At 43.8% G+C, this 27,370-nt stretch overlaps 1 protein-coding gene across 2 annotated transcripts in view; it reads right to left on the bottom strand.

Annotated features, from left to right (window-relative positions):
* Positions 1-675: 675 nt before the first annotated feature.
* Positions 676-27,370, bottom strand: part of CLASP (CLIP-associated protein) — a 59,958-nt gene continuing 33,263 nt past the window's right edge. The window contains exons 8-22 of one of the 2 annotated variants that reach the window (XM_087375328.1): positions 20,088-20,162; positions 19,849-19,917; positions 19,631-19,716; positions 19,400-19,517; positions 14,442-14,540; positions 13,976-14,318; positions 8,914-10,838; positions 8,640-8,741; positions 7,396-7,500; positions 7,210-7,284; positions 7,018-7,086; positions 6,840-6,908; positions 1,767-1,868; positions 1,522-1,644; positions 676-1,437 (exon numbers count right to left, since the gene is read on the bottom strand). In XM_087375328.1, coding sequence (XP_087231454.1) covers positions 1,399-1,437; positions 1,522-1,644; positions 1,767-1,868; positions 6,840-6,908; positions 7,018-7,086; positions 7,210-7,284; positions 7,396-7,500; positions 8,640-8,741; positions 8,914-10,838; positions 13,976-14,318; positions 14,442-14,540; positions 19,400-19,517; positions 19,631-19,716; positions 19,849-19,917; positions 20,088-20,162 — 3,399 coding nt within the window. In that variant the 3' untranslated portion in view covers positions 676-1,398. The remainder of the gene's footprint in view (positions 1,438-1,521; positions 1,645-1,766; positions 1,869-6,839; positions 6,909-7,017; positions 7,087-7,209; positions 7,285-7,395; positions 7,501-8,639; positions 8,742-8,913; positions 10,839-13,975; positions 14,319-14,441; positions 14,541-19,399; positions 19,518-19,630; positions 19,717-19,848; positions 19,918-20,087; positions 20,163-27,370) is intronic. The other variant, XM_087375336.1, reaches the window with a different exon arrangement.

Genomic DNA, 27,370 nt, shown 5'->3' with positions numbered 1-27,370 from the left:
TTCTTAAAGCATTGGGCACAGCGGAAGTAATGAGGAAGGTACCATACCCTTCAGATTCTAGTGTAATCATTCCTCCTCCAAAGGGACAACCATACTTCTCAAGATACCAGCGAGTGCTGCTGCATTGCAATTGGGTTTTAAACTAAGGGTTTTTCCACAAGTTTGTCTTGTCACATGTGAAGGGGAGGCCTAAAACAGCTCTGTGTACATGGTAGCAGCAGGAACCAGGTAAGGAGGGGCATTCTTATTGGTAAGAAAAACCAGGAATAATACTTTAGAAGCCTAACCAAAAGCACCACTCCACGCTTGCTTCACGGAAACACCCTTTTTTTTGTCTCTTTTGATAAGGAAAGTGTACAAAAAGGACGGACTTAGCATTACCCATTAAAAAACTGATAAATGAGCAGTCTATTCAGACAATTGCTAGCCTTTTTAATTAACTAAGGTTATCTTGCTTGTTAATACATGAAGGGACTATATTCCCAATAGCTTTTGATATCTTCTAGGGCTTGCCATCGGAGAAGAAACTATAAGATGTCATTCCATAGTTCCACAAGAGCTTGAAGGTAACAGGAATGGGATAACAAACTCTAGGTTAAACACTGAATGAACAATACAAATATTTCATTGCCGCCTCCAGTCCTTATAGAAAGCCTTACATAATGAAGAGGAAAACAAAAAGAGAGACCCTTCTGAAGCCATTTCATGCCTAAAAAATGATAGCAATGTTCTGGTGACACAATTCTTTATAATAGATCACAAAATAGATTACATTGATAAGTTTGCTCAAGCGTGGAAGCCTGAGATTACACATAATCATCCAGGCTGTCCGCTTCCCATGGTACTGTTTTTATTCCAGTCCCAACTTCTACATATCCAATGGCAATCAAGAACAGCTTTAAAAATACCCATTTCCTCTAGCAGAGCATGTAACATACAAACTGGGTCCATCTTCACTCAGTTCCCCTCAGTTGAGCTCCCTTTATATCCATCACTTCAATCTGATGCTATAAAGCTAAACATCCTGTGAAAAACCCTTTCTTATCTGAGTGGTATAATTGATACACAAGGGAAAAACTGATTTTAGCTGAGTCACACTCGACTTCACAACAGAATTTTTACATGTGAGCAGTTCGGTCATTCTTCCTCGATAAATGAATTATGGCTATAATCCAGGCATTTTAGCCTCCCTTACAGACCCTGGAGCTTCGAGACATTCTGGAACACTCAGAGCTTGCAGAAAACGGTACAAGGCCCTAACCATCGTTTAGCTACATTGTTTAACTTAAAAACCACATGGGTCGAAGGTAGAGGGAGCAAGCCACACAGATATAGACAAATTCTTCAGTATGATAAAGGTTAAACCCACACTCTCATGTCAACAAACTGCAAACCAACCTATACTTGAGCTGAGTCCAAGGGCGTCCCAGATCTGGCCTGCTGGCACCAAGATTCAGTAAGTTAATTTGAAAATGAAAACAGCAAGAATACATACACATTTTGCGCTTAGAAAGACCATACCTGAGAAATACGATTCGCATAAATAGTAACAAGCCGCAGTTGGGTGCTACTTAGGCTACCCAAATAAGGTAAAAATGCCTTTCCAAGAACAATATATATGTCTACCAGGCAAAAGACAACAGTCTGCACACGAGGTGAAGACCCATAAATTTTTAGGATATTTGAGATGCAATTCAAGCTGTGGGGCAGTCAGGCCTGGTTCTTCAGGACGATAATAAAAATAATATGTATTCTACATATCATACCTTGCGCACATCTGCACTTTGATTGCCAAATGCATCAAACAATGCAGGTAAGAAGGAAGGCAACTGTGCCATCAGGTCTTCAGGAGGAAGCCTTCCAACAAGCTGCAACAAACATAAGTAAAGACAAAATATAAAAAATTCAATTCCAATTGCTTTCTGATTGAGGAAAACAGAAGCACAGATGTGTACACAAAAGCAACACAGTCCCACTATCAAACGCATTCAAGCATACATGCAACTGCACCTGCACCTGCACTCAATATACTGGCCACTCAAGTATGTGCATGCATGTGTACCTGTGCACCCTCCACCAACATCCACCTTATGCTCCCCGACCCCCCTGCGCCCACTCTCTTCACGTGCCCATACCACCTACCCATGCACACAGATTTACAGACATACATGGGCACAGCAATACATATGTACTCGAACAAGCAAACCAGCGAACAAACTCAATCACATGTGTACAAATATATTACACATGCACAATATTCCTGCCAGAAGACTGCATGAACATCACGCACCGGACTCTTTCCCCACATCAAACCTTTAACTACATTTCTACACCTGGGCAACAGACATTTCTCACGTTTGATCTCCTCTGATACACAACATAGCATCACAATTGTTGCAGTATCTCATGATACAGAACTTAGGACCCACAGGCAGCATCATAAGCATCCAAAATAGGTTTACAGGAGCTGAGCTGTCATGGATCTCTTCGCTTAACCTCACCTTCCCTTCTGAAGTGCCAGCTTCAGTCTAAATCTGTATTAACTATTTGAGAGCATCCCCACCTCTGAGAAGCAGACAAGACAGAATCCGAGTTGGTGATGAATTTAGCAGCTTTTCCAGAGGGTCAAAAGATTAATCCACACTCTCCAAGCAAGCATGCTTTTCTTGCAAGGGGAGGAAAGAGGATTATAGGAGCTGAGTCCATTTTGTGGCATGACAGAGCTTATACTATTTCTTTGTACAAAGGGACACGATGCTTTACCATTCCATTTAGAAATGATTCTGCGACCATTTGAAATGAATCCGAGTTGGTGATGAATTTAGCAGCTTTTCCAGAGGGTCAAAACATTAATCCACACTCTCCAAGCAAGCATGCTTTTCTTGCAAGGGGAGGAAAGAGGATTATAGGAGCTGAGTCCATTTTGTGGCATGACAGAGCTTATACTATTTCTTTGTACAAAGGGACACAATGCATTACCATTCCATTTAGAAATGATTCTGCGACCATTTGCAAACTGAATAGTAGTAAACTTGAGCACGTCCCGTCTACACCCTCAAGAAAATGTTATAAACAACATGTATAATGCCCAAAGAAGACCAAATACTGGCTTCTAAGGACAAAAAGGTATGTATGTGTGTGTGTGTGTGTGTGTGTGTGTGTGTGTGTGTGTGAGACAGGAGTTCTTGCAGGCTACCCGTGATGTTTGGCTCTGTATTTTATGGGATATGATGCAGCCCGTGCCATCTACTCTGGATCTTGATTTGGGGTTTGCCCATCCAATGCGCATCAGGCTGCATTTTGCTTCTTTTCCTACAGCTTGTTATCGGTGTCGTCAGGCTGGTCATTTTGCACGTACTCGCCCTTTTGCTTCCATGACCGCTCCTCCTGCTCCTACTTCAACTGTGAAGGTTACTCTTCCTTCTCCGAGTTCTGCTAAGGCTTTACTCGATAAGCCTTCTTTTATTGCTCCAAAGCATTACTGGAGGAAGGTAGAAAAATCACATATACCTAGATGAATCTAGGAGCATTCCCAAACTCATCCTCTAAAAACACAACATAGTGCAGTTTCAATCTCACGATAGTCACTCATAAGATTGAAAACCATAAACTCCATCATGCATAGCAGGGACTAGCTATTATGACATCCCCACTGATGTCATCAGCACCCAACAGTTGGTGTAGACCATAGTATAAAAGTATGCTCTCACACATACAAATCCACACACCCACACATACTTGAGCATCCATTTATACGAAGTCTTCGTACTGAATTTCTGTTGGCACTTGGGAGGTGAAGGGCAAACTCAGCCCACAGGCCAATCTCTCTCTTGCTGAAGAAGTTCAAGATCCGACTCCTTTTGAGCATCATCAACCTCCTCCTCCTCAGGATGTGGATGTGCCCCTTGCAGAGGGGATCATACAAGATGCTGCACATGCTCTTTCTCAGGTTGATCCTCGGAGTGAAGCTGAAATGCTGAGTCCTCCTTTATCAGATGCAACTCTGTCGTCGGAGGATATAGATGTTAATCTAGCTCCTTTGCCTCTGATGCCTGTGCCAAAGTCTTCTTTTGTTTGGGATATGCAGATGTGCCATTTTCACTGGATTCTTTTCATCCCATGTTACAACAGGTTTTTTACACTGCGATTCAAAAATTTCGGGTGCCGAGCTATATTAAGAAGAATCACAAGGGCAAAAAACAGCTTGTTTTTATTGATGGTGTGGTTTCTACACAGCATCAGTTTTTACAAAGCAATAATCTGAAGCTAGAGGATGTTGTGTTTGATCCTCCTCCAGCTTGATATGTAACTTTTTACTTTGGCTGCCTCATGACTTTTGCTCTAAGGCTTTACTTGTAAATTTTTTCTTTGTACTTATTGGTGGGTTTTTACCTCTTTTGGGGTTTCCCACACAGAAATATAAGATTTCACAAAAAAAATGTGTGTGTGTGTGTATGTGTGTGTGTGTTGGAGAATGAAATCTCTCTTTCACCCAAAAAATGTGTGTGTGTGTGTGTGTGTGTTGTGTTGGAGAATGAAATATCTCTTTTACCCGAAAAAAGTGTGTGTGTTCTCCTGTTGAAGCACAATAGATGGACAGAGTAAAAGAGGGAGTTGCTGTGGGAGCTACTACATTGGTGTCGGAAATAGAATCGACTAAATGCAAGAGGATGCAGCCGAAGGAAGATGGAATGAAATTGCAACCAAAATGAAGTACAAGGCTGTTGTAAGTAAATGGAAGTCCCCCCTCCCCCTCCTCCCCTGGGAAAGAGAAAACCAAGAGATTGGGTGCATTGCAAAAAAGTGAACACACACTTCACAGCCTGCCAATGAGAAGTCTTAGGGCTGTGCATCCACCTGCATATTAAAGTAAATGAGACATCCTACGCCCTTAGGCGGCTGTAAACAGTTTTCCAATATATTTGGACTGCAATAACACAATGCCTCTGTCATCCTGCACAAATTGGATGCCCAAATAATAATGAAGCAGCCCCAAGTGGACATTTGAAAAGTCTGCTGCAGTTCAGTCTTGAAGTCTGCAATTTTTCCAAGATTTGTGCCAGTGAGCAACATGTCATCGACATAAAGAATAATAATGTGTAAATCCCTCCCGTCTTTCCTGACATAGAGGGTGCTCTCGTGTGGACTATTCTGCATTCCCTGGCTAGTAAAAAAGGCATCAATCTTGGCATACAAAGCTCTAGGAGCCGGTTTCAAGCCACACAAGGCTTTCTTCAACTTGCATACCTTGTCCTCCATGCCACGCACTACAAAACTTGTACCTATCTATGGAACCATTTGACTTACGTTTCAGCTTGTACACCCATGTAGTACCAGTTGCTTTCTTCCCAGCAGGCAAATCCACTAGCTTCCTGAGTTTGAAGGATACATACAAGTGGGAGGGATCATCCAACTATCACATCTCAAAAAACAGGTTCAGACTTCCTCTTAGCTCTTGACTAATGGAACATTGTGGATGACATTGACAAGAAGCCAGAGACGTGCTAAAGAATAGCAGATTTTCTCATATGGCAAAAAAAGGCACTTGCGAACATCAATCTCGAAGTACAAGAGAAAGCAAGAAAACCTTTGTAAGCTGTACTGTAATATTCTAATGCAAATACCAGCACTTCTGTTGGGGATGAAAAGACTTTCTATGGCATTAAACAAATGAATTTTGAAAGCTTTGCAAAGCTGCATAAGCAACAACTGGTTTATGGGCAACCAGGTGCGTCTCACTAAGTTTAAAAAGTCTGCTAGGTTTGTTGCTATGAGAGCAACACAACAAAAGGATTGCCACACAGAGAGAGATTATGGAACCCTTTTAAATAAGTCTTTCGATGGAGCTGCCTACTTCATCACATTTACTGATGCTTACTCAAAAAAACTTGGCTGTACATGATGGCACGTAACTCAAATGCCTTCTACTATTTTCAGATGTTTTGAGGCATAGGAAAAGAATCAAAGTTCTCGAGTCAGAAAAAGGTGCAGAGTACGAATTCCAAGCATTCATTGATTTTTGCAGGAAATGTGGGATAAAGAGACAGTACACAGCAGCATACACCTCTTAGCAAAATAAGATAGCTGAGAGGGAAAAAATGACAGCCCTGGAATGCAACCTACCACCTGAGAAGGCTTACACAAGCATCAAGGCAACTTGTAAAACTCAGCATGTATGGCTTACTACATATGTGCATGCACCAAATGAGAAAAGAAAATTGGATTCCAGATCTATTGAATGCATTTTTGTCGGTTATGCAGAGGAACAAAAGGCTTACAGACTAAAGAGGAAACTCAAAATCCGTAGGAATGTTATTATGAAGGTGGAAAACAGGAGAAACAGCAGAGAATGCATCACTATACTGTGCCCCCTGGGCTCACAAGCAGAGTGCATTGTCTAATTTTATCAATGCAATCTGCATGTTTGGGCTGGTTTCCATCCCCACCATTAAGTTACTTTCGATAAATGCATCATTGTCCTGTGCCCTAGGGAGTCACAAGCAGGTCACCCTCACCCTGGACCCTCCATGACAAATCAATGCATCGTGACCAGTGGTTACACCATCATAGAGTCCCATGCTCAGGGTCACACGTCTGCTGCCTCCCACAAACCTTTCCCTTTGGCTGTAACATGTTAGGTCATTTGATTGGGTCCCTAGATGTTAATCTGTAAAGCCCGATGATAAAACAATATGAGCGAAGAAAGCTTACTTCAAACTTCTCAAGCGTCGATCAACCAGACAGCACATTTCATTATAAAAACCAGAACACATGCATGCATATTGCAACAAGCGTCTATAATTAAGTGACTGAAGTACTTCATGCATGGGTTAGCTGACCTTTGTGAGAGAGCTGATGCAAGTAACAAGAGTCTTTTCATCCTCACTGACCAGAAGAGGAACAACCACCTGCAAACCATCACTCAGAAAATATCACCCTCACAGTTCGCAGTTTATCGTATTCCTTTATAATGCCAACGGAAAAAAGAGAGAGACAAAGGCAAGTAAGACATCGAACCGTAAGGCATCTATATGGATCAAACTGAGTCAGCACGGTTGTAAGGCAACGATCAGCAGCACTTGAAACCTATTTAGAAATGCAAAATGTTACAAACGAAAGTCTGTGTCTTCATTTTAAACTAGATGGCATTCAAGGTGCAAAAGCAATGCCACCCCCCATCACAACAAAACAACCGTCCTTCATAATTACCGTGGCAACCAGGTCCCGTGTACTATGGAGCAATTTTTCAAGCAACAGCTCCACAGAATCCTCCAAAATATCTTTCTAAAATATCCACACTCAGAAAATTGAAACTAATTCAGCACATAGTCACCAACAACTTCATCAATAAATCTACTTGATCAGAAAACCACCCATAAAGGTATAGACGATGACCTGATTACTCAACATCTCAAGAATTGTTGAGAGTGCAAGTTCCCTGACTGATGAATCAGGGTCATCAAGGACCTCAAGCAACCCAGTTAATATTTGATTAAGGTACTGCAATTTAAACATGAAATAAAATTAGCCTAATCAAAAATCCTAAACTAGGTAAGCTCTTAAACAGCTTCCTAGAAAGCAAACCTAACTAGCTATGTGGCCTTTTTCAACTAGACTAGGCTTCTCAACCTTGGAAGTTGGAACACAATTCTGTTATGAAAGCTAATCGCGCAATTGTCTTCACCTTCTGTGAGTGCAAGTGGCACCGTTGTTCTATCATTTCAATATGTAGAGCAAGGCGTCCCATAACATTGGTAAAAATTGACCATTCTAGAAGGGTATGCTGTTTGATTTTCCTCACCACCTAAGGCAAAAGCATGCATGTAGGGAGAGAGGAGGGAGGGACAGCCAGGGCACCTGGGGGAGGGGGGAGGGCGGCGGGCGCACACACACACACGGGGGGGGGAGAGGGGGCACAGAGAGAGAGAGTTTATTAAAGTCTTCGGAAGACTTATCAACATCAGTAGGAAGCCAAAAAAACCCAAGAGACAGGAAATTAAGAGCACCATAAGAGTACACCCCCGTGGGGGGAGCTAGAGGTGTCTATCGCACGTCTAACAAGCTTCTAATGGATCTAGGAAAAATGGGAAACAAACTCCTTGTGTCAGCAGTTATTGCCATCCTATTAGATGAACCTAAGGTCCTCGTGGGCATGATTGGGTCCCACTGGAATTCTTTCTGAACTGAGAGAGAGAGAGAGAGAGAGAGAGAGAGAGAGAGAGAGAGAGAGAGATGAAAATGACAATGTGATCGTGCTAACGAAAGAGTAAATTCCCCCCTATGGGACCAAAGACAACATTACAATAGTATCAAATAGTGATTTATCCAGGTAAAACACCATGTTGGTTCTACTCGTGTTGCGTGTGATGCTGTTCAGTAGCTTCCTACACCATACCGTAGGCAATTTAAGTGCCCATAGCATTCATGTTCTTGTAGAAGGAAGTGGGCACTGGTGCCCTGCTATAGCCTGCACACACGGATCTGTTGACCATGATTTGGCCACTAGGGAATAAACACATGTATAATCCAACACAAGAACTCCCTGGGCCTATTTGCAATCTTCACAAAGCCATCAAAGAAAGCAGGCTTTAATGCATTCCATGAGAATAAAAGCAAGCGAGAAGAGATGAGATAACCACCTGTGACCATATAGTACTTTGGTTTGCCCTTGATATTTGAATAAATTCATGCAAAGCTGCTCGTTTTTGGTCAGTTGACTTCTCATCACTTCCACTGCAGAGCTGCATTTATTAAAAAGATCAGTAATCTGCTAATATGCTGGAATATTTCTGTATCTTTCTGGAATATTTATCAGAATGACTATCCGTGAGTTGAAATTTCATCCCCCTAACATCACATGCAAGCCATCCCACTTCCATACTAAATAGCAGCTTAAATCATCAAAATTCACACCTGATTCAACAAAGAAGGTACATTAGGGCCCATATCTCCTGCAGGGGTCTTTTTGCTCAACTTTAATTGACGTACTTTCTCAGCATTGTGTTCGCTGTCAGATTGTCCATCACCTATATTTTTGCCTTCCACTGTTGCTGTGCGATGTTCACTGTTCAAATATAGGTGAGCATCCACTTGTGGGGAAACTGCATTATCATAGTCATGCCTCGACTCTAAGCTTGGACGAAGAGTGCTTGATGATCGATCAGACCAACTCTTAGGCCCATCCGGACTTCCATCCACTACATTTCTTGCCTCCTTACTCCTGGTTAAACCCATAGGTTCATGTATACTACTGGGAGCTTCGTAGTTCGGGTAATAAATGCTATGTACTTCTTCAGCAGCTGTCTGGCCAGCCAGTTTACTACCATATTGTGTGGAGTCCGTTTGGCCACTGCCCCATTTCCGACTAACATCATTGTTCAAAGAGGAAGAATAACCTCCAAGGGATTGACTTTTCATTAAAGAAGGATTAGTTCTCCCGAAGGATACTCCATAGCTGTCGTCTACAGCAGGAGAAACATCTGCCTGGTCATGGATGGACTTGGATCTCGACCTTTGACTCCTATTTTGCAGAAAATTCATCAGGTCTACTTCTATTTTAGGAGTGTAATGCTTCAAAGCTCGGCGAAGGGTGCTTTGTTCTTCAATGGAGAGGCCAAGTATAAAATTGAGAACTGTGGTGGAATCAAAATGCGAATACACAGATATGATACCACTCACAGCTGTCTCCTTCAACTTTGCATTTTTTTCATTTGCAAGAGGAGCAAGTTTAGCCAGCCACATCTTTAGCAAATTACTTCCTGCTGCCGCCTCACCATTGAGTGCAAGCTTTGCAAATGCGGCAATTGCAAATTCGATAACCGCCATCTTTGCTTTAGGTGACCTTTGCTCATCAAGAGATCTTAACAATGCAGGTAACAACGAATCAATGCTGTACTGATTACCTACAATCTCTAAAGCAGAAGTTCCCAATTGTCGAATCAGCTCCTTCGGGTCTACTAAGCGAGCAAATATGTGCGGGAGAATCCTTTCCAGGTATGCCTCAAAGGACTTCCGGCATGTGGGAACAAGTTCTGCAAGAGTTGACAGTGCCGCTTGAGCAACTTTGTGATGTGGATCATCTAAATGTTGAGAAAAAAGCTTCATCACTTTCTCAAAGCTCTGGGTTACTTCTTGTACCCCTCTAGGACCTTGTTGCAGGAGCTTTCTCAAATAATTGAAGGCAGCAACCCTTGCAGACCAGTCTGAGCTCACACTTAGGCCTTCTGTTAAAGCATCATTGAGTGACATCAAGCCATCCATGTAGTTGTATGGCTCACCAAAAGGCAACTGAGTATCTTCCATACTGCTTCTGCTGCTTACTGAAGACCTTGTTGACCCACAAGTCCTCAATAATGGCCTCTGGAAACCGGGTATCGAATGATGAGAGCTATCTCTGTATGCCATGTCTCTGAGAGTAATATCTGTCATTGCTTTTTCTGCTTGAGAGTCTAGGCGTGGGAATCGCTTTAAAGGTTTGTGATCGACACCCTCATCATTTGAACTACCCTGACTTGACCTGTCAGAATTAACAGGTACTCTCTTTACGGAGTACAGAGGAAGGATTGAAGAGGTCACATCCCGAGGATTGCCACTTGAGAATGTGTTTTTAGCAAAATCAGCAGAGGCTGAAGTGTGTACGTTTGTTAGACTTCCAGCAGAACTACCAACTTGAACACCTCTAAGGTAATTGGGTGAAGCTCCTGTCAGCACACTTCGAACACCAGGCTGGCTTACTACAGGAGTGGATGCAGGATGAGGAGGATCACGGGCAGACGGAGGGTCAACTCCAACACGTACAGCAAGTGTTGATGCATGTATTTTCCTGTAGCTTCCACCTGCTGCAATTGACACATTAATTGTGAGACGACAACTTCAACCATGGAATAGCATACTCTTGCATAAATACCAGCTAAAAGAGAAGTAACATCATAATACACACAAAACTTTTGACATCATGACAATTCATTCACACTATTTTGATACTTCACATCAAAGCATGAATCATGGTGTACATAACCAAAGAAGATGAGAAATACGATAAAACTCTTTCTCTGAATTACAGTGTACCAACAGACAGAATTGACTCTTTTTAATGAAAATCAGGAACGGGACTGCCAAAAGACAGCAGTGCTCGTCTTAAGAGCATACATAACCAACCAATCAGGTGGCTTCTAGCACTCCAAAACATTCGAGTCACAATACGAACTCTGACAACCCTAGATTCCCAGCCTGACTGTGTTAAAAACCACCACGCTGTTGAGCAACTGGCTGTAAAGGGTGTTGTTCACCTTCATTCAAATTCCAAGCTGTAAGCCTGTAACGTATTCCAAAAGAACAAAAAAGAGCCTCAGGGTGAAAGATTTGCTAGATGGTCTACTCCATGTGGTAGTAACAAAAATATGATATACAGTGTGATGTGGGTCTCTCTTCAACGGACCTCTCAGGTCAGTAGGATTCCAGAGATAAGGAAGCACTTGCACTCTTATCCTTGAGACAGCTTCTCAGATCAGATAACGCCATGAATGTTGGGATTAAATAGATTTTAGGTCACCTCCCCACCTGTGAGCCCCCAAATGAGGACATAAGGGAGGTGTACCAGCAGCACATAAGGACAAAGAGGGTCCCCTTGGGCTGCACGGAGCATATCTGATAGCAGTAGCAGGACACAGGCAGCATGCCAGCTGCCTAGTCAGCAGCAGATATGTACGACTGCTGCAGGGCAGCAGTAAGGACAGAAACTACAGGCCATTTATAGGCCCCCTGGCACTGGTTGGCAGAAGCAGCAACAGATGAAGGGAGTGAGCATCAGCACAGCAGGTCGGCAAACTGCAGAAAGCAGTAGGAAAGTGCAGCAGCAGGTCAGGCCAATAGGCAGCTGCCATGTGGCAGCAGGTCGGCAGTCTGCAGGAGCACAGACTGGGTCCGCCCAATCCGTGGGATCTGCTGGTGGGGCCAGTCTCCAGACTGGTCCGCCAGATCTGGTTGGTCTGTTACTTGGGCATTCCAGCCCTAAAAGAGGGCCCCTGGATGGGGGCAGTTCCTAGTATTAGGTGCCCCAGTTCTTGGCTGCAGCTCCAGCAGCAAGGAGGTCCAGAGACAAACACTTATTGCCTCACAAATTGGCTGCAGTTCCAGCTGCCAGGAGGCCTGGAAACAGTGAGCCTTGTGCAGCACCATTCCCAGTAGACAGAAGCAGAAAGGAGGACCAGGAGCTTAGCAGTGCTATTCTCATTGGTCTGTCAATAAACCACTCATAATTATGATTCATGAGGAAATCTCCAAACATGGAATGGTTCATTGGCTGTTCTCCCCCTTCTGTACCTCTCTCTGATTGATTAATCTCTTGAAATGCTTACTGTCACCTTCAGCTTCAGCATACCTCGGAAAAGGAAGAGGTCATTGGTCTTGGTGCTGCACTCACACAGAAAAAGAACCATCTAATGTTAGTAACCCAATAATTGGCTGTTATGGTATGAAGCTACTGGTGGTCCAGACTTTGGGACTGTCAGGCTGCTGCAGACCTCTTCTCCAAAGATTTGCTTTCTGCATCCGATCCGAGGACGCTTGAATTTTCGTTCAGACTGCTCCTGGCATGTTGAAAACAAGACCCCCAGGTCTGTCCTACAGAGCGTCTACTCAGCCCACTGAAGCTCTTAGAGAGGACGCAGGCTGACAGGTTTTTGAAGGTGTCATGAAAGTAGGAGAACAGTTTGGTGGTGCCAGGGGCCCACATCTAGGTGGTACCTTAACTGCGAGACACTGGCACACTGAGCATACCTTTGCACAACCTTTTGTCACCTTTGGAGCAATAGATCTTTATATTTCTAATGTCATGTGTCAAACTATATTCACTTGTGTGAACAAGGAAGAGAGGAGTGAGATTTGAGTTAGCACTGTGTGACTTCGGGGCCACTTTTACACGATCGCTACAGCAAGCAATTTCTGTCTCTGTTCCTAACAGTCCATGTGGTGGTATGCCCAGACTTTTCACGCTTATTTATTGTGGAGGCAAATGCTCGTGGTACATGATTAGGGGATGTTTTTAAGGCAAGAATAGCCTTTGAAAGCAAAGAGTACGATGACAAGGAGCTCATTTACCATGTGTATGACTAGCAGATGTTAGCAATCTCACATGCCTTCAAAATGTGGCATCACTATCTCTATGGGAGCAAGATAAACATAAGACACTCAGATACTTACTTACATAGCCCAACTTGTTAGTCAGTAAAAGAAGTGGTTGATGCAGTTACATGACTTAGAATACGCCATGTCCAGGACATTGTCTACTGTCTCCACTATCTACCAAGATGGGATACATGGCATTCAAAAAGAGTACATGCAGAAATTGAGGCAGCAGCCATATTTGCAGGACCTATCACATCAAGATCATCCTGAATTTAAAATTGCATAATGGATTTTGATGGTTCCAGCAGAATCTAATCTGGATTTCAAGCTCACAGGACGGCAGAGTTCAGGGAGATGTATTCTTCCATATGGCAGGACATATTGGAATCACAAAGACCTGTGAAAGAATGAAATGTGAGTTTCTATTGTGGGTCCTTTGGAAAGACGTGACGAAGTATATTACTGAATGCTTGCAACTGGCGGGTTTGATGCAGCTGTTATGCATCATCAGAGGCGAAAGGATGCATAGCCATGGATTTTATTACTGAACTGCCTTGTATAGATCAGGATGGGACAGCTTCATGTTGTGGTTGACAAGCTTATGAAACAAGCCGATTTAATCTCCACCAAGACGTGGAACAGGCCCTTTTTTTGGGAAATGAATAGCACAGGCATAAGAACCTTTAAAAACTTCAGACACTTCATGTGAGCTTGTAAATCACCATGCAAACTGGTGGATTTATATATCCGAGTAATACCAATCAAATCCAAATCCATCCTAGCATTCACCAAACTTAAACGAGCAGCAACCATAAGACAGGTGGCTTTTCTTCAAAATCACCTACCATACCTTGGTCCTTTCCATTGGATCGTGCAGATGATGATAAATCTCCCTTTTCCAAAATATCCATGCCTTTGAGCATTGTTTCAATTGCATTAACCTGCTGCTGACTCGCCTGTAGTACACTCTCCAGGCTTCTTTCAGAAGGCTGCTTTTGTGTTGTCAGCAGGCTCCCTGTTCGATCCATGGCGACGATAGGTGTGGCTCCAAATGACACCAAGTGACTTCCAGCTGAAGCAGATTGTGTGCCTGCAGATGTTGCATTTGTATGTCGTAACTGATGAGCACCCCGGTCTCGTAGAGATGGAGATGCATAGCGTTTATGAAGGCCTCCTTCTTCTTCATTTATTAACTGCAAAAATAAATACAAAGTGGTGTTATACCATTGAAAGTACGTAGAATCATGCTGCTGGAAAAACCCATGGATGATACGTGATGCTGCATCTGCTACACTCCCTCATCAGCATGAACTTACTCTTTGGATCACAGGATCAAAACTGGCAAACAATCGACGAGCTCGATCAGGCCAACATTTTGCAAACAATCGATAGCATGTCCGCGCAGTCGATCGAACCTAAAGGGCAAAATGCATTTGATAAATAGGATTAATAGAGACACGCTCAGATATCTAGCAATATTGTAAATGTTAGGCATATTACACAACCAAAGACTATTCCCATGCAATCATAACCCAACCCAAAGAGCTACCTGCAATAATGGAAAAGAGAACCCGACAAACATTGTTTGCATCACACCTAAATTTCAAGTCCACCAGCACCATCACATGAAGATAAATACGCAATGCATAATCAGGCAGTTTGCATTGTGTGTTTACTAGATAAAATCATAACAATACGTCTCCAGCCAGAACATTACGAACTCTGGACATTTACGGAAACTGCTTTTCTTCATTATGATTTAGAAATTGCTTTAAAATTAACACAAACGGAAAACCTTGAGCTATATTTATTAATGGATTACAATCACCCACTACACTAGGACAACATTTGTAAGTCCGCATGAGTGTGATTAAAATCCATGTGCTTGCTAATCTTGCTTTCATATATTGCAATATTTATTTCAAAAGCAATAAAGCTCTTATCAAGAAGTTGATTGTCTCGCACACCCTTTCACATGATGTGATTGGTTATTTTGTTCTGTAATCATTCACCCAAACTGCCTTTCATAATATATCAGTGTACCAAAACATTTAAATAATCAATGAAATGCATGCATTCACGAAGAACACATGACACAAACAAAATAACTCAGCGTCTATGATCTCCCTACATAAAATCTTCACGTGCTGATACATTCTGGTCTAAAATTACATGGAAGCAATTTTTTGTGCAGAGTGAGCACCTAGAAAATCGATTTTATGGTGGCTTCATGGAATAACCATAGGCACACTCGCAATATTGTCACGTGAGGAGATCCCATGTTTGCCCACCTGGTCGCAAAACCTCACGCTTTACACATAATCCCTCCCCCAACCTCTACACCCTATCCTCTCATACTCCAACTCCTCAAGCCTACCCCACTCATTCAAGATCTCTATTGGGCAGTTTCGGATCTCTTCACATAGACTTCGCATCAAGAGTGGCAGGGCTGAGGGTTTGCCCAAGGAGAGGTGCATATGCACATTATGTGGCATCCAAGAGATTGAGTCGGAGGAGCATTTTATTTTCAAATGCCCAGTATACTATGAGATCCAAGGACGCTTCTATTGACTCTTCAAAGACAGTTCTGGGATATTGTCCCGCTTTCTCTCCTTCCCAGACCAGAGATGCTTAGCCACCTTCATTCAGAAAAGGCAGTCAAACACCGCAAGCATCTACTTCGATCACGGAGACAAGAGTAGACCTCCTTAATAGACTCTTCTCAGAGCTCGATCACTGAGTTCTTCCAACCAGACCATGCGGGCTCCCACACCACGAGGCTCCGCCATGATCGCGACACATAGCCAACGACACAACAACTCTCAGACAGAGGATTGATGCACAGTTATGCTTGGGGAGATTTCTTCTCTGTTCAGAGTTCGGGCTCCATTGACAAGGATCATTGTTGCCCTTATTAGACACTGAGCTACGACCACAAGATGACATAGGACCACGTCCGTGGGCAGCCGCCAGCACTCTATTTATGACTTTATGCCCTCACTACCTCGTCCCCCTAGACGCTCTGACCATAAGGATGTTAGTGTTGTGTGGGCAATCATCATTCTAAAACCAGTCATTTGGCCTCTGAGATTGAGATATTAGAAGCCCAGGTGGCTGCCCTTAAAGATGAGAATGACAAACTGAAGGCAAGTGCACACTGGGAGGAAGGGGAGTTTCAGCCACCGTTTAACAAGGAGCTGAACACCATTAAAGAACAAATGCAATAGCTCAAAGATGCAAAGGAAGTGCCAGAGGAAGGATGTAAGATCATTGATGTGCTGAAATCAGAGAATAAACAGCTGAAAAAGGAAATGGCAGCTTTGCAAACAACGGTACAAGGGAAACATGCTGAGTTCATACAACAAATCACGAAGGGGAAGGCAGATATGCTTGCATGGAAAGATGTGCTAAAGAAAGACACAACACCAAAGAAAAGGGAGCTCATCTCTAAAACACTTGAAGAAGAAAAACGACGGGGCAGCAAGACATTGAATGTGCTGGTCACAGGTCTTCCTGTAGGTGATAGCCCCATGTCAGATGCCAAAACCCTCTTTGACAAGATGGGAATCAACCTTACTTGTGAATCAGCTTGGAGAGTGGGTAAAGAAGATGCACCGACAAGGCCCTTGGTTGTAAAGTTACGGACAGCCACAAATAGAGTATACGGGTAACACTGAAGGGGACCAAGATCTATCTAGATGAAGACCTCACACTCCTACAGCAGGAGCATAGAATGGAAGGAATGGTGCGGGTGATGGCTGCAAGACGAGGGGAAATGGGCAGTTTACAGAGATGGCAAGGTGATCATTCGAAAGAGGGTAGAAAGAAAGAGAAGTACGAGATGTTGGAGAAGGGGACAGCACATGACGGGTCTGGACAATGGGACGAGTATGCAAAACAAATTGAAGCTGGCAGTGTGGAATTGTAATGGCACCCTTTGGTCCGACCCAGGAGGGTTCTTGGAGACATACAGTAACAGAGATATGGTCTTCTACACCGAGACACACAAGAGCCCAGAGAGAGGGCTGCCCACCGTGACAGGATGCACATGGGAGTCTGCCCATAGGAGGGAATTGAGGAGGGATAGTGGAGTACGAGGTTCTAGGGGTCTGGCTGTCCTCTTCAAATCAGCTCTCAGGACACTCCTTTCGGTGGTTAAGAAAGAGATGCACAACACATGTGGATTAGAGTTCAGATACCAAAAGCACGACCGATCTTCATTGCGGTGTGCTACTTTCCTCCGAATACATCATCCTATGCAGGTGAGGTTGCCGCAGAAGAGAACAGCCCGTATGAGAGTATACATGATGATATCACCGAGTTCTCTAGACAGGGTGACACCCTCCTCCTTGGTGACTTCAATGCATGCACAGGGGACAACCACGTGGGACTACTTGGCTTTGCATCAGATTCCCTCATAGTACCAGAGTTAGATTCAGCTCAGCTCGGGATAGTGAGACACTTAGCAGATGCTCCACACGTGACAGGGTATGGGCGGCACCTACTTGTGATGAGAGCAATACATGATCTGATCATATACAACGGCCTTCAAAGATGGCCACCATCCAATGGACTCACTTGTTTCCCACATGGAAGGGGGGCAAGCACAGTGGACTACCCCCTCCCCCACTCGGCGCTGATCACTCATACCTGACATTCTGTATTTCCACTACTAGGCCAGCCACAGAGAGTCCTCCATGCGCCCACTCAGACCCATGTTCACTTTGACCAGACTCTCGATCCAGTCCACGCGAGTCACTTAGCTCGAGAGCTTCCGGCCATACACAGAGCGCAAGTAGACCTTGCTCAGGTTTCAGCCACCTTCAGTGGTACACGAGGCTGCCCAGTGCCATCAAATCTTTCCCTACGACTCGACCCACTCATGCCCCGGTTGGGAGGATGCCTCAAAAGCCCTGGTATGATGATGAGTGTAAGGAGATGAGAGCTCACCTCACACACGAGCAGCCCTTGGGACCTCATCTGAGGCGCATCGCATCTCACATCGGATGGCACGACGTAAGAAGTGGACTTTTCTCACTCGTAGGATTGATGAGGTGGTCGGATCCTTTCGAGGGGGAGACCCGACTATCGGCTGGGGACTCCTATCAGAGGGGAAACAGCCCATTCCCATCACGGACCCAGAGATTTGGCACAGATATGCATGCTTCTTATACGATATCTCTATGCCCAGAGCCACTACTTGTCACTTGTTCACTATGCAAAACATGAGGAATATCCTCCTTCGTCTACACAACCGAAGAGCGCCAAACCATGAGGGGGTACATACAGAGCACTTTGCACATCAGGAGGTCCTGGCGCCGGTTCTAGCGCAGCTGTTCAACCATGCAGTATGTCACGGATTCCCACCTACTTGGAGCACTACCACCATTGTACCGATACATAAGGCAGCGGACCCCATCGATACTGGGAACTACCGCACTCTCATGATTGCCCACACTCTGGCTAAGATTTATGGATCGATACTGGAGAGGGCGATCAGTAGTTATACAGAGGACCATGGACAACGGGCTCTTGGGCAGGCACGCTTTCAGAGACAGCATTCCACATTGGACCATATTTTTACCCTGAGAGCCATCATTGAGGAGGCGCAGTTGAGACGCCAAAAGGTCTACACTTGCTTCGTGAACTTTTGGAAGGCTTTTGACACTGTCCCTTGCTCTCGCTTGATAGGCGACTACAGGAGCTGCATCCTCCCAAAGGTCATGATCTAGGACAGATAACATAATGATAATTCCTGGTCAGTATAAAGTCTCCTTGGAGCTTTGGGACACCTTTCAATAAAAGTAAATAAGAATAAGCGAGCTGCTTCTTTCCTTCCCCCAAACATACATGATACATCCAGACAAATTTAAAACCATATGAAGCACATCCCTTTCACATCCTCAATGCCATCTCCAATATGTTCAGAACATGCAACATTGCAGCCTTTGTAGTTCAGTCCTTTGAGTTTCTATTTGTCATGGCTTTTACTTGGAAAACTTCAATTTTCGGATCCTTTCAGATGGTCAAGTTCGAAAATCCTTTCAGATGGTCAAGTTTGGGTGAAGTGACAGGCATTAAGACAAGAATCGATGGCCATAAATGATAAGACCAGGTGTGCCTGGATCTTTTATACCGAATTTGCAGAATTTGAATTGGATACACCTTTTTAGGACTTCCCAATATTGGCCAGCTGAAGGAGAAGAATTCTCATATGAATAGAAATCAACCAAAAAAACAACTTCTTTTGTATAACAGAGGCATTCAGTCAGACCTCACTCATGGCATCCCCCACACAACATTTGATAAGGTCCTCATACAGATCCACCAGCTTCTGTATTTCTGGAGAGTCAGACCACTGCTCCAACACCAAGAGTGCATAATCACAGCACCTGCAACAGAAGACTGGTTTTTATTCAAACTAAGAGGTAAAACAAGCTAGCTAATATGACAACAACTTGCCAATCGTGGAAAAAAATGACCGAAATTTTTTTCATGCAGCAACCTTGCACGAAGCACCGAATTACGATCATTCTTTGCACTGTCCACAATACGCGGTAGAACCCGAGCAACCCTACAGTTCCGCAGCATCTGCACACCAATGAGGACTGATGGACATAAGAAAACTAAAATGCTACTCACAGGTAGCAGGACAAAATAAGACTATCGTCTATCTGTCACTGAGGAAGCTTAGAATAACAAATACAAGAAAGCACAACTTACCGTTTTTATGCATGTATCTGCAGATTCAGCAATAACCAACACTGTGATTACAACCAGCTTAAACAACACCTGTGAGAGATATCATGGGGGAAGGCTACCTTCAGCAAAGACTATTCACTAGACTCTTTGAATCAAACCAGACTGGCATTTGTAGGTCACTGATGAGAATGATCACATTAGAACTCACAGCAGCTTGGTAAACATGAAAAACAATTCAGTAGTGTAGAGTTGGAACTGACAGGTATGAATGATTCAGCACATGGTTCAAAATCAGCCAAGAGCTCCTTTGATAGTAAGCACAGTAAATGGCAGGCCTGGAAATATTCAAATTTTTAGATCAATTCACTATAATACCGAATAAATATAAATGTTTAGGACCCCAAAACAATAAAGCTGCAACAATCACACAGGTCAGCAAACGTAAAACTGCAGGAACACGTTACAGTAACAATTAGACACGTGGTAAAGGGAACTGACCCAGAAGTAACCTCTACTAATCAAACATGTGATATGCATTTATAATACATGTAATATGGCAATCATAGACTATTTCAGAGTCGCAACTTAGCCTAGGAGAGAATGTCAGATGTCGAGTGCTCTTCCAGAACACACTCAACAGTACACTGCGAATGACCCACATAAGATAATGATATGCAGAAGATATGACAGCGACTAGAACCTCAAAAAGAACTCCATATATTCATCCACAGAACTGGGAAACAGGTAGCTCCAGATTAAGCACAAACTCCAATGGGTGCTGGGAAAGTTACAACCAAGGATGCTATACCAAAACTAAGGGAGATGGAGGCATGTACTGCTCATGCATGCTCTGAGCGGTTAGTCCTGCATGCCTTTCCAAGCGCTTCTCCTGCTGCAGCCCTTCTACTGCCTGAGGTTGCATATATGTAACCCTAATCCGCTGCCTGTTGCCTCTGTTTGAGGACTGTTGCAGCTGCTCAACCTCTCTGCTTACCCTGCCTAACCTAAAGATCTGCTGCCCCTTTGTCCTCCTCATATAGGGGCTCACAGGTGGGGTCGATCATCTCTGAGACCCCCTCTCATTGACTCAACATGGGCCTACCCCCATGCGTCGGTAGAGATGCTCCATCTGCTCACGAGAGAGCTTTGGTAAATACGTTGGCAGTGTTTCCTTCTGTTGGGCAATAGGTAAGCTCAGCTCTCTTATGAATGGTAGTGAACATCGATGTGTTTCATTCACAAGGTTCTTTGCAATCACGATTCATCTTTGATTGTCGCAGTAGATCTCCACGGCCTCAACCTCCATGTCTTCAAAAATCCACTTGAGCTAAAAGGACTTAGATGATGCAATGCAGGCTGCTCTCTACTCCACCTCTATGGATGAAAGAGCGAGAGTTTCTTACTAGGACAAGAAATGACCCCCAAACCCAGTAGAAAATAGTAGCCTATCGTGGAACGCCAGGTGTCCCCATCTCCGGCCCAATCCCAATCATCATAACCAAAGAAATCGATCCATGTCCATACGTAATCTCACATCCAATGGCACCCTTCAAGTAGCATAACATCTGCAAGCAAGCTTGCCAATGATTCTCCCAATGCTTTGATGAGAATTGGCACTGTAATCCCACTGCGAATTCAAAGTCAAGAGAGTAAACTTCCCACCAGTTGTCGATACTTTGTCATATCCATCAGCTCATATGTGTCTTCATTGCTGAGTTTGTTACACACTCCCATTCCTGTCATTACCCCCTTGCATTCCTCCATCTAGTACTCTAGAATTTCCTAGCACTATTTCTCCTGAGAGATGGTCTTTCCTTCTCTTGCTATATCTCAATTCCCAAAAAAAGTGCAAAAGACCAAGGTTGATCACATCGACTTCTTTATCCAACAAAGTCCTTACCTTCCTTATCTTTTTCTTGAGACGCTAGGTTAAGATAAGAACATCAGCATAGAGAATGGCAATCATTCTCATGTCCCCCCTCTAAATGTAGGTACAGGTTTGAATCTAACAAAAAAAAAGACCAATCTACAAGTAGTCGTCATCGATGCATTGGTACCAAGCTCAAGGCATTGTTTTAGCCCTTGAGCACCTCCTTCATTCTGCACAACATAGTCTTCTTCATCTAAAAGGTTGTATATGCTCCACATAGACTTCCACCTTCAAGTCACCATTACAAAAAGCGAACTTTATGTCCCTCTGACCCATGAGCCACTTGTAGTGAGCAACCATTGCAATCACTATCCAAATAGCCTCCATGCGGCTTTCTGTGCCAATGTCTCATCAAAATTAATCCCTTTGTCCTCAAATAGCATTTGGCCACATCTTTGTACTTATAAGAGTACCATCTGACTTGTACTTATCTTTGTATATCCACTTGGTCCCAATAACCTTCCGTTTGACACCAGATTCCACGTGCGGTTCTTTTCAATACCAACCATCTTAATCTCCATTGCTTCCCACCACTCAGGAACATCCTTTGCTTCTTCAAAGCTCTTTAGCTCATGAAGAATCGTGATCAAATCCATTAGCGTGTAGTTCACTATTAAAGCTTTGTGAGTTCTTCAAGACCCACCTCCTCCGTGTTGCTTCCTTCCATGCAAGCTCTACAAACATCTTGTTTTCTTGTCGCCGTGGAAGTCTCTCCACCATGCCTACCTTCCACATCTCCTTCAGAGCTATGGATCTTACGTGCTCAGCCAAACATCTCCTTGTACGAGCAATGCCCTTATATGTCACTTTGGATTTGATGAACACTTCGTCTGTAATAGGGAGATAGCCTAACTCACTCTCTCTCCTACTCACTACTACCTGAACTGAGAGAATAATGCACTCAAAACACAAGTGGAACTGTGCAGTGAGTGTGAGAGTCTGAGAGAGGAATATAACGGGCGTCCAAAGAGAGGAATAAACAACTGAATAAATGAATGCTTGATTGGGCTGAGTACAACTGAAAGAATGAATACTGTACGGAAGGGATAACCCTCACTACAAAAGACTAGAGAAGGAAATATATACCTAGATGAATCCAGGAACATTCCCAAACTCATCCTCTAAAAACACAACATAGTGCAGTTTCAATCTCATGATAGTCACTCACAAGGTTGAAAACCATAAACTCCATCATGCATAGCAGGGACTAGCTACTATGACATCCCCACTGACGTCATCAGCGTCAGAGAAGGAAATAAACCCTCACTGTAGGAACTATAAATTGAAGGAATAAAGGGGCTGCTCTGATGCAAACCCCTGTGGCTGCTGTCCAAGGATATAGAAGGAAAAAAACCCTCAGTGTAGGAAATGTAAATTGGAGGAATAAAGGGGCTGCTATGATGCAAACCCCTGTTGCTGCTGTCCGGAGCTGAACAAGCACTTGTAGATGCCAAGGATAGGGCAGATCTGCAGCTCCCTGAACCAGACCTGACCTGCTACTAATCCCTGAGGTTGCGCTAGGAACTAAAGCCCCAAACATTCTGCAAAGTGGATGAATGAATCCCTTATATAGGCCTTTTTGGGCAGATTCACTGACCTGGTCGGTGTGTCAATGCCGACTGTTGACTGGGTCAGTCAAAAGTCAACGCTGACCAAAAAGTCAACGCTGCATTTGTGGAGGAAGAGTTTCTCTATGATGATGTTGGTGGCCTCTGATTTAGTCTCCCCCTTTGACAGCTCAAAATTGTTTCTTTTTTGGTTTTGACAACCCCTTCCGAAGTGTCATGATTTCTCACAGTAGAAGCACTACTTTTTCTTAGAATCTCCCAACTTGTCTTCTTTCAAGTCTCCATGAGATAGGGCTTACCCTTGGTGTGCTTACCCTTGCCTTCCCTTTGGTGAGGAAGGCCTTGTCAATGACTCCATCGAACTTCTTCTCTAGAGCTTCTTCCTACAAGAGTAGGCCCACTAGCTCTTCGAATGTAGCTTATGCCAAACGTTTCCCTGCAATCATGGTGGTTACAAAACTTGGTTGCTCTTGGGCAGCATGCCTAGTAGAAGCCTGGCAACCCGAAACAAATCCATCTATTGATCAACTACTGAGAGCTGGTCTCTTACTATCTTCATCTTTGTGATGTGGTCCTGTACTGAGCCCCCTAATTCATCTTCATGTTGTTAAGTTGGTCTCAAAGCCGAGGACAATCTGCATTGTTGATCTCGTATATGTCCTACAAAATAGTCCATGTTTGAAACGCAAGCTGAATATGTTGTGGATCAAGCCTAAAGTCATGCCAATGATTATGGCTAGGGCCCATGCATCATGCACTTGGGGATTCGAGAAAGCTTGATGGCACAAACTTCCGACTTTGAAAGGTGAAGGTCCCAAGCCACATGGGGTTAGGGTGATTTGGGAAATTACAACAAGAATAGGGCTGAAGCCACATGACAGAAGGAATGGTGCTAGGGTATCGGTGATGGCGTCAAATCTTGTTGCCGTAAGCGAGTGGGTAGCTTGGGATCATGTGAGCATGATAAGGATGTCAAAGCTGTACATTGCTAAAAATGGGGTCTCCTCTTCCTCGTGAGGGGCTCCTTCCTTCAAGGCTTGAGGTCTATCAAAAGAGTCTCCAATAAGCGTTGGGAAAAATACAACCAAGGATGTTGTACAAAAATGAGGAAGATGGGGGCTGCTACTACTCAATGTATGCTCTTGTGTGCCTCGGTGAAGAGGGCTTCAGGTGGATGCAAACACTAAGGCTAGAGCCTCTTATATGAACCTTCCAACCCTAAACTTGGCTAACAAGGTTTGGTAGACCAAGCAACCAGATCTAGCCGACCAAAGATAGGCGAAAAGATCAATCTTACCAAGTATGTTGACACAACCGGCAACAAAGAGTGCTTCAATTAGATGCAACATTTACCCAGCCAGATTCAATCGACCAACCGACTTGGTCTATTATAAACAAAGTGACTTAATCAATGCTATTGATCCTACGAACAAGTCAAGCCATCGGTGAAGAGGGCTTCAGTTGGATGCACAAGGCCATTCCAGCCATAACCTTGGCAAACCAAGTTCGACCAACCGACCTACTCGGAATGGGAGTGAGAGGAGAACATCAAAATGTGGAGATGTATTAGAATGCAAGAGTTGTGTTACAAAGAAAGGCCAAAAGTACAAAAAGGGCCCGGAGCTCTTATTTGACCAAATCAGTTCCAGAAGGAGCCAGATCATCAGTTGTGAGCTGCCAGGTGCTGCTAGAGCAAAATCGCATATTACCAAGAGCTTCCGGAGCTTGCCAGAAGAAATGGTCACCAGCTAGGGCCTATACCAGTGCATCCAGCACCTGCCAGAGAAAAACGCACCAGATCCAATGCCTGTTGCAAATTGCAACTTCTGCCAAGGTGTCTGCTGCAAATTGTGATTCAGTTTCCAAGTCCTCTAGGCTGTGCCAAGTGATTGCGTCCTGTTCTAGTTCTGTTTCCAGGTATTTCCGGGCTGCTACAGGATTTGCGATTTGTTTTCAGGAGTTTCCAGGCTGTCCCAGGGAAATTGCGATTCTGTTTCTAGGCTGTCCAGGCTGTGCAGGAAGATTGCGATTTAATTCTGGAGGCTTCCGGGCTGTGGCAGCTGATTTTGGAAACTTTCCAGGCGTGGGTGTTCGTCTCTAAGCTGTTTTTGGGACTGTGCCAGAGCAGAGTCAGCTTATCTCCGCAGGATCTAGGGTTTTACAGCCAGGGTGACCTTTCTTCTATGGATTCTGAGTAGAAGAAGGCTTGTCTTTGCCTACTTTTGTCATTCCCTGATTGGTTGCTAGCTAGTTATTGCGTTTGCGTTTCTTTCCTCGCGAAGAAGGGTTGATTTATGCTGTTGGGCAGTGGCAAGGGAGGCTATAGATTGAGGCAACCCACTGGGAAGTGTTTGGTTGTTTGATTGCACCAAAGTTCAGTTGTTGAGGGCTTTGTCTTGCAGTTGTTCAGCCGTGTTTGGCTGGTTGGGCACTTGGATGCGCGATTGCAAGAATGGTTCAAACAGTGGATGCTATTGGGGTCTCTGTTGCATGCTTTGGTTGGCTGAGGATACAGGATTGACTAGTGATTGGATGCCGGTCACCGTTTGAAGTTGAGCAGGAAATTACAGGGTGGGCTGGACGGGGAGTCTACGGGCGTTGGTTTGCCTGTGGTGCAGCTTCCCAGAGACCTTTGTAATCAGCCGCTTGGCTTCAAATGAATGTTAAATAAATACCGCAAGGGCCACCAACATTTGGCGGCCAATTGGTGTCCTTGTTTCTAAGTAGGAGCGCTCTAGCTCCCCTGTGATTTGTTTTGTGGTGCATATTTACTTGTCAATTTACTGAGTATGCTGTGATTAAGTGGATCCTACCACCCTTTATGTTGTTGAGGCTGGTTTCAGGCTAAGCATACCATGCCTCAAAGGTGTGATGGTCTTTAAAGCGTTTGTGGGGCATTTGTTCAAAACATGTACAACACACATGATCGCCTCCATCCAAAAATGTGGCAACTTGTGTGCTGTGATCCTGCATCTAGCCATCTCCATCAAAGAGCTATTCTTTCTCACAATACCAACATTTTCCTGAGGTATGTATAGCACCATACGACATGATGCTTAATGCCTTACTCATCCAAGTATGTCTTAACAGCATCAGCATATGTTCCCGCCCATTGATCTCTACAGAGGGTTTGCACTTTGCAACCTGTTTCATTTTCAAACCTTGCAACAACGAAATGCTGAAAACAATAAAAATTCAGATTTTGATTTTAAAGGGTACACTTAAGAAAATCTGGAGTAATCATCAATGAAAGTCACAAAATAAAGATGCTTCCCAAGTGATGATTCCTCATGGGAGCACACATCGCTGTGAATGAGCTGTAATTTCCTATCAGCTCTGATTGATCGATCCTTAAGAAATGCATTCTGATGCATTTTATCCAAAATGCATCTCTCACAAATATGTCTAGAGGTTATTCTAGCTAAGGGATATTCAGTACCATTTTTTTTCCCTGCAGTAGCTGTAAACTTGTATAGTTTAGATGTCGAAATCTAGCATGCCATAACTCCACCTCATGGCAAGACTAGAGATGGTTGCCAAGCAAGCATCTGCTGAGAAATCTGCCCAGCTTGTGTAACTCCCTCATACAAAGTACCACTAGTGACCATTTGATAATCCTTTTCACGGTCCCTTACTATGCACTTGTCATCCCACATCTTCTTAATGCAGATTTTGGGCTTCTGCAGATTTCGAACAGATTTGCAGATTAACTGTGAAATTCAGGGCTTTTGCCAATTTCAGGTATATTTTTTGGTAAAATTTGGGGCTTTTGCATCAAATTTGCTTTTGCAAACAAACAAGTGGACATTTGCAAGAATTTGCAGAAAATCTACCTCCATGCCTGGCAATGATCAGGCATTTGTTGCCCATGACAAGGACAAGGACGGAAATTCAAGTGTTTTCAGTCAAAGACAGTAATCAAGTAAAGCAAAGGTTGATGCAGGCAAGCCTAAGAACAAGGGAAAATGCCATTGCTCCAAAAAGCAGAGGCATTTCATTGTTGAATACAGGAAAAGACTTGCAAAGGAGAAGAGGGGAGAGTCTA

The sequence above is a fragment of the Dipteris shenzhenensis genome, chromosome 1 (genome assembly GCF_047967505.1).
Source record: "Dipteris shenzhenensis isolate YYH24624 ecotype China chromosome 1, Dip_SZ_1.0, whole genome shotgun sequence".
In the NCBI taxonomy this organism is placed as follows: Eukaryota; Viridiplantae; Streptophyta; class Polypodiopsida; order Gleicheniales; family Dipteridaceae; genus Dipteris; species Dipteris shenzhenensis.
This window is presented reverse-complemented; position numbering and strand designations above follow the sequence as displayed.